This window comes from Limulus polyphemus, unplaced genomic scaffold (genome assembly GCF_000517525.1).
Source record: "Limulus polyphemus unplaced genomic scaffold, Limulus_polyphemus-2.1.2 Scaffold2505, whole genome shotgun sequence".
NCBI lineage: Eukaryota > Metazoa > Arthropoda > Merostomata > Xiphosura > Limulidae > Limulus > Limulus polyphemus.
Window position 1 is genome coordinate 39387 of NW_013668115.1, and position 8665 is coordinate 48051.

Below are 8665 nucleotides of genomic sequence, written 5' to 3' on the forward strand. Positions count from 1 at the left end.
TTGACATTTAACTGTTCAGAACATAACATAAAACAATACGTCATTTGATAGATGAAAACCTTGACTTTCTATTGGTTATAGGTAATATATAATTAAACATGAGAGAGAACTATTAATGAATTCTGAAAGAGACAACGTGACAGGAAGGGGTCTGATTTTCTATTTGAGAGCTCTGTAACCAAACAAAATTGAAGACTATAAAAATTATGGTTTGTCTAAGCAATGACAATTTAATAGAGTTATTTACGTTTAATTTTGTACTTTTTCAAGGGGTGGTAGATAAAATAGGGAAAATGACATGCTAAAAGAAAATGTGCCAAGTGGGTCACACAATGGGAAATTAAGGAATTTTTTTTTATATTTCCTTGTAGAATTAAGAACTTAAAACTTGATATGGATTATTAGCTAATATTTTATGCTATTCTGATTGGTATAACATAAACAAAAAGTAGTTCAATAAAATGTTTAATGTAAAACTAAAACCTTGTGTCATGGGCAGTAAAGGATACCTGTGGCAATAGGGTTCAAATGTATAGCAATCTCTTTGATTCTGTGTTTAATTCCTAAATCATAACACATACAGTATTCTAAGATAATGCTCCTGTGTGTTAAGAAATGCAATCCACAGAACTTTCCTCAACAAATAAAGCACTAGTAAATAATGTTGACTTTTTATTACACTAACTAGTTTGCATGCAAGTAGAAATGTTCACATGTTAACTTTTTAATGATTATATTAAAACAAAATATCCTTACTAAAGCATTTATGACTGTCAGTGGAGGGGAAGGTAGCTACACACATCATAGCCATGTCTAGGTTGTGTTAACGTTTTGACAGAAATAAAACAAGTTACAAGAAGGAAAATGTGGTCTATTCATGTTAAATAAACATTGTGCAGCAAGTATCTATTAATACTACCCAATGAAAAATGGAAATCTAAAATAATTTTTAGCTTTAAAACACACACGAGTTGTTGTATCAGAGAATATAATTAAAAGACCTTCTTGTATAAATTTTAACTAGTAACATACAGATCTTGTGCTTATATTACAGTATGACCTCTGAAAATCGAAATTCTAAAGTTCATAAACCTCTAAAATTTGGATTGCTTGCAAGGTTTTGCTTTTGCCTTTTTTTTTAATGTATTTTCAGTTATAGTATACTGCACTCATTATTTTCTCTGTATATTTGAAGTTTTCAGGTTTTCCCTGTTGTGCTGTACTTATATATACTGTACACATTATTTCTGCTTGTTTATTCCAAACTTCAGGAAGGCACAGGTCTCAGTTGATCCAGATATTAGAGATCAAACTGTATTTGTAAATGGCTATTTTCACAAGTCAACAAAACATTTTCAATATAGAATTTTAGATATTTTGAAAAAAGGAGCCTTTGGAGTAAAACTAAATGAAACTCAGTGATTTCTAATTAATGATGTCCATGATCAATGACATATTTATAGTTAGTTACAAAAACCTTTCATTATACTATCACACATGCTGATGTACATGTGAAAGTGAGTGTAATTATGCCTGTATTAAACATGCGTGCAGCATAACATGTACATGTAGAAAATACAAGTACAGATTCAATGTAATATTGACCTAAGCTACAAAGCAATGTGACCAACTTCACTTGACCTCAGGATGAAAGAAAGTATTTAATGCACAAACCTAACAATGCAAAGTAAATCAACCTCTCTGATATATAACACTTACCTTATAATGCTGGAGAAGACAAAATCTACAGATTGACGCCTTGATTTTTTGGTCCTTAGGGAGTATCTCCAGAGGAGGTAAGAATCCTTGTTTTGCCTGTCAAACAAAAAGCAACAACTTTGTTTCTCAAATGATCTTAACAATGTTACTGGATATTATCCCTAGGATAAAGGTTACAATAAAACTTTATTTATCAGTAGAATATTTAACAGATATTATCTGAAATACTTAAAATGTAAATTTTCAGTCTTGAAAAAAAAAAAAGAGCCTGTTACTAATTCACACAGCTTCTAGCTTCAATGTTTAAATCACCTTATGTGTTAATCTATACTTTGAACATTTCACAAAATATGAACTTCATGAAACTATTTTTATTGTCAGGAAATTTTCATTGTAAAAATGTATCCACATTGTAGTACTTATTTAATTAAAAGTTATGCAAAAATAAATTCTGAGAGAAAATTAACACAATATGGTTATCAAAACTTGTGAGTTTGATGTTATCTTATCCTTCTAGATATACATCAAAACTAACAAGTGCCTAAGTTTTATCATATTCCATCAATGTGATGCAACATAAAAGTTGCAAGTAATTTGAATATATTGTAATGCACCATTGTCTGTAAGTAACATGCATTCTATTCAATTAAGTATTGTGACAGCCACAAATAGAGAAGCCTTCAATAAATCAACTGCCCCAAATATCGAAGTTTTTATTTAAAAGACAATTTGACCATTTAATTTTAAACTGAAAGTATTTCTTAAAAAATTATAAATTAATGATTTTTTTTCCAGTTTATAATTATAAATTTTGGTGCTTATGACTAAAAGTTATTGATGCTATTTTTACTTAGAAGACAGATTGTTCCAATAAATTTACATGTACATTATCTATTACCAGTGTCACATTTGGAAAAATATATAATCTTCTGATACATTTAGTACATGTAAACACACTCTCTACTTTAACTAAAATCCAATGACCTGTTACACTACATATTTTGTCGCAACAATGAATGAAACATACTTACATATAGGTAAAGATATCAATGTGAACTGTTTTACCTTTATTTCTATTCCTATAACTGGTCCCTCGGTGGGAAGGTTGGGGAAAGTGCATGGAAAGGTGCAGTAGTCTTGTAAAACAATTGCTGAAGTTGGTGCTTCTGGAACCAATTTCCACACCCTGTAGTCTGAGACAGTAACAATATTGGTGATCAGGCAGAAAGAACACTGTTACTGAACAAGTTGCTGTATTATACATTCACCACCAGAGGCATCTACATATTCCATTATGTTTTTAACTAATTTCATGTTTTTGTTTGTTACAATACTCAGTGTAAAGAAAGCCAAAAGAAATGGGTGAAATCACTCATTTTTTTTTATGAAAGTGCACAGGGTAACTAAATGCAATATTGATGTTACTTTTGTTTATGGGATATACATATTAAGGAACCTTTATTCAAAAATGCCATGGCTCCATAAGCTATATGGTGTACAACTAGTTGAGAATTTTTTTTATTCTAGCATTAAAACCCATTCCCACTGAAAATCATCTAAAATACATGTACTTCTGCAGGGTACCCAAAAGTGTTCTGTTTCAAGAGTAAATAAAACCAAAATTAAGAGCAACAAATATTTTTATTTCTTGCTTTTTAAGTTTATATGTCATGCTGTTTTGTAGCCTACAGAGTGCATAATTCTTATCTTGATTCATGGCATACATATGTTCTAAATCATAACAGTACATTAAACTTCTCTTGTGTGACATCATTTTAGTGTCCATTGACTGACCAACAGACAACACTTTACTGTATAGTGGAGCAAGTGGTTAAAACAGGTGACCACTCCAAGTAGCCTTTGGCCCCCCCTTTTGGGGAAATTACAATATCAATATTTTTGTTATTGTATTTAATAGCAATGTGATGACAGAATAAGATATCTTATTGATATCAGTTAGGGATACACATTAGGAAATGTTCATGAATACCTTTAAGCACACACAAGAACTTCTGTTATCGTAACCTTTGGTCATACACTTATTCCATGTCAAAACCTAAGCCATTTACAATGTACAATCACTGAATGATAACAACCTTAGATGCTATTAGTCTTGTTTGGTTGACAGATTTATATTCAACATGATGTTTCATTGCAGTGATACTGAAGTTTGTCGATATTGCCTGTTACTTTATTCTGCTCAGGTAACAAAAACAAAGATTTATAATACACGGTACTTCGGTTACACATTATTTTAATAACATGACAAGATAAAATACGATGAAAATTTATAGAAGGTTATACTAGTCAACACAAAATACACTTATTATACTGAAGGAAGTCAGTTTTTCCAAATGTTTCTTGGACACATTTTCTGAAGAAATTAACTAAGAATGGGTGGAATTTGAACTTGTAACTCTGCTTACTAGGCAGATGCTCTATCCAATCCAGTAATCACATTTGGAGTTCTGAATTCTATTTGGGCTTCAATTAGCATTAGTTTAATTGGTTAAAATAGCTGCTGTGCAAGAAGAGTCATGGGTTTGATTCTCATCTGATCACAGTTTTCACATAAATTACAAAATTACAGGATACTGCTAACACTTCTTCACCAAAGTCATATTTAATTTAAGCCTGCTTCTTGATTAGAAACTTAAATGCACTGTACCATTAACTTCATTGTGACTAATTCATATATTTTTCAATTTACAGTATCTATGAATACACATGGATAAATAAAACAGATACAGATGAACTCCTTTATAACTAAAATAAGAATTTATATAAAGAACAAAACCAATATTCTTTACCTGGTCTCTGTCCTTCCATAATTTTGTTCAGTGTTCTGACATCTTCTACTGACAGATTTACTAAGTTCTAATTGACAATAAAAACAAACAATATAGAAAAAAACATCAAAGCTGTTCCTACCAACCCTAAAACAGGGTATTGTGTGTAATAAAAATATGATTACATTCTTAAAAAGTCCATCTTGATTTAAAAGTTTGAAACAATATTATAACATGTTCCTTTTCTGAATAACATTTCTTAAAGCTACAGTAGTTTAAATGCATGAAAAATGTGTTAAATTAGTGATAAAATTCAAAAGAAAAACTCTCTTCCTGTGTCATTCAATATTAATATAAAAAACTGCCTAATAAGAGTTTTAAATTATTTCATAATGTGCAACATGTATGTTTACCAAGTCCCAGTGCCCTATAGACTAAAAAAAGTTGATGGTTCCTTTTTTTCTTCCAAATATTATCAAGTATAAATAAAATAATCTTATCTCATGAACAATCTGATAACTAAACAACTTTATTAAGATAATGCTCTCTTAGGACATGAAAAGTTGCTTCCCTTATATGTAATTGTAAAAAATGCAAAAACGTCCATAAAAACTGCAAAACTGAAAAATTTGTATGTATCTTCCCATGGATCCAATGAACCTCCATACCAAATTTGGTGAAGATGTATCAACACCCATAAAAACTGCAAAACTGAAAATTTATATGTATCTTCCCATGGACCCAATGAACCTCCATACCAAATTTGGTGAAGATCTATCAACACCCATAAAAACTGCAAAACTGAAAATTTGTATGTACCCCCACATGGACCTAATGAACCTCCATACTAATTTTGGTGAAGATCTATCCACACCCTGCAAAGTAGTTACATAGACATAAAACAGACAGTACTATTATACTGATATAGATATACCTATAAAAATTATCTAAATAGAAGACAAGCTTGATAAGTATACCTTTACATAATCTCTGATGATATCACAAAGAGTTTAAGTGTAGCCATAGATAAAGTAGCAAGTTTGATCAAGGTTACAAATTCTAATGAGTGAAGAAAACCTCTTTCAACTTACAGGACAGTGAAGGAAAGCTGGACTCAGTAAGGGTTTCATCACAGTATGTACAAACTCCACATATCTCCGTAACTTATCTGACACTTCCCTCTTCATGCTTTCCTTCTTCAAAATTTAACGAAAAAGAACAATAAACGTCTAGAAAGTTCATCCATAATATCTTATCTATTTTATGAAATGTCACTTTTGTCACAAGCAGAAAATGAATTGCTAACATTTCACATGTCACACAATAAAACTATAGCTATGTAAGAATGTGAAATCATGTTTTGTGATCACAAGATTTTTACAAAAGTTTGAAATACCTAAAACTAACTTTACTTACTGAAAAATTCCTCTAATAATAATAATATCTCACCTCATTTTTCTCACTCTTCAAAAGCCTTAACACCTTTTTTTCCTACAAAAAACATAAAAAAAAAGCAAGTCTTACTACAAAGCATACACATCATATGAATGAGCTGGATGATAGAACATTTAGCTCATGGAGTGTACCTGTTCAACTAAAAAAAAACTGAAGCAATTAACCTAAATTAAATGTAACCTTTTACATGCATTACTAATCCACCAGATGTGTACTCAAGTTTGTATACTATTCCCCACATCATTAAACAAACCATTTAATAACCTTATTATTTTTACAGGAATATTTCCCAGAATTTCAAGTAGTCATTTTTGTATCATTGCACCATTTAAACATGCCTATTTAATCCAATAATTACAAACACCAGTATCATGTCACTTATAGTCCTTTTAGAAGCTAGAATCTAACTAATACTTCCTTCATGACTCAAATGATTACGAGGCATGTACCATTCCAGTAGCTTGTCTATCTATGCTTTCCAGAATATCTATATTCTTTCCATGATAAGGATATTAAAATTAATTACTTCTTTAAATAATGCTCTCCACAGTCCTATACCACAAATTTTTTACTTCTAATTTATTTATTTCAATAAATAAATATCATATTGCTATTAGTTTTCTTCCATATAATCACATAATTTTTTTTTACAGGAACAGTATTCTCGTACACATGGAGAAAGTCCATTGCAACAAATCATACCCAATATGCATTACTTTACACTTCTCAACATAAAAAAACGAAAAACACCTTTCACAATAGGTTCACAGTAATATAATTTACTTCCCAGATAATGATGACAACAATAATGTACAATCAAGAAAATTAATCAAATATAAAAATTAAAAAAGAGTATATGGAGAAATGGGTTGGCTGAAGATGTGAAAATTAACAGAAAGGATTACTTTAAATACTTTAAGGGTAAGCAAAATTTTAGGATGGGAATAGAGCCTTAGAGGTATGATAAAGAAAGACTCATATTTGATGATTATGAGATGACTAGGTTATTAAATCCTATATTTTGTTCAATTGTTATGAAGATTTAAGCAACATTTTTCATCATGAACAGTTACTAGATGGAAACAAGACCGAACAAGATGATCACATTAATTCTGAACTTGTTAAGAAAAAATTAGGAAGTTTAAAGAATGATAAAACTCCTAATGCTATTTCTCCTTGGGTTTGAAAGGAAATTAAAGATAGGATATGCGAGACACTTGTTACCATTTTTTGTAAATCCTTGAATAGTGGGCAGGTGCCAAAAAATTGGAAGTTGGCTAATGTTACTCCTCTTTTTCAACAGAGGCGATAAAAATTGTCCCAGTAACTAAAAGCCTATTACTTTTACATCAATGGTGGGAAAAAGTTTTGAAAACTGTGATGAAAAATGCTTTGCAAAGTCTTTTAACAAAGCTTAAAATTTTGTTAGATAGTCAATATAGTTTCATTATGTGAAAATATTGCCTTACTAATCTTTTGATATTCTTTCAAGAGGTTACTGCTTATGTAGATGAGGGTAATGGTGTGGATTAGGTGTATCTGGATTTTTAGAAAGCATTGAGAAAGTGACACATGGGGTATAATTTGGCTCACTGGATAGAAAAGTGGCTTGGTATAAGGAAACAGATGGTGGTTATAAATGAAGTTCAGTCAAACTTGATTAATGTCACAAGTGGCGTATCTCGGGGGTCTTTGCTCTTTTTAATTTACACCAATGACACAGATGAAGAAATGGTCAATAAATTACTTAAATTTGCTGATATTAAAATTATGGGTGTTGCTCGTTGAGTGGAAGATGCTGCTGTTTCACAAAAGGATTTTGAAAATTTGATGAATTTAGTAAGTGAATGACAGGTGGCTTTTAATTACAATCAATGCAAGGTAATGCATATGGGTTATTATAATTTTGATAGGAATAATCTAACAGTGTTATGGAAGAAAAGCATCTTGGTGCTCTGGTTTATAAGTCTCTTAAGCTATCCAAGCAGTGTGCTGTTGATTGTGGTAGCACAGGTAGGGGTGATTGGATTTCAGGTTGTATCTACAGAAATATTAAATGCAAGCTTGAAGACATTAAATTTCTAGTGCTCCTCACCTTAGGAAAGACACTGAATTGTTGGAAAGGGTTTAGAGGAGGGTTACTAGGATGATACCTTGGATGGAAAGGTTGTCATATGAGAAAAAGGTTAAGATTTCTGAAATTGTTTTATCTTGAAAAAAAAAAAAAAGAGTTAGAAGGGATCTGACGGAGGTGTTTAAAATTGTTCATGGATTTGTTAGCATCAGTGCATCATTATTTTTTCATATTTATTAGTTATTATGGTAGGAATAGAGAACATAAATATATATTTTGGCACAGTAAGAGTCATGTTCAGCTAAGACAGTTTTATTTTTCTAACAGGTTGGTTTACCATTGCAACTGTGTTCAGATGTGGAGGAAGCAGTACATAAAGGGGAGATTTGATAAATATTTGAATGATAATAAAACATTTAGCAGACAGTAAAGCCCAAATGTACCAATAGGTCCATTACTGTCCTTAAATCTTACGTTATTATAGTTGCTGTGTAAACCTAAACAGATGTATAGTACATAACAAGGCTTATCTACAGTGTAGTATGTATAAATTTTTCATTAAATTGTAGAATCAATACCTACAAAGTACTTAATTTAAGGACAGCTAATATATATATATATATATATA

General features: G+C 30.7%; 1 protein-coding gene across 1 annotated transcript in view; it reads right to left on the reverse strand.

Moving 5' to 3' along the window:
- LOC106467145 (inositol-pentakisphosphate 2-kinase-like) overlaps positions 1-8665 on the reverse strand; it is a 31874-nt gene that overhangs the window by 19171 nt on the left and 4038 nt on the right. Inside the window, exons 2-6 of the mRNA XM_022395280.1 lie at positions 5958-5999; positions 5600-5704; positions 4530-4596; positions 2785-2912; positions 1720-1815 (exon numbers count right to left, since the gene is read on the reverse strand). Of these exons, the coding sequence (XP_022250988.1) occupies positions 1720-1815; positions 2785-2912; positions 4530-4596; positions 5600-5704; positions 5958-5999 (438 nt within the window). The remainder of the gene's footprint in view (positions 1-1719; positions 1816-2784; positions 2913-4529; positions 4597-5599; positions 5705-5957; positions 6000-8665) is intronic.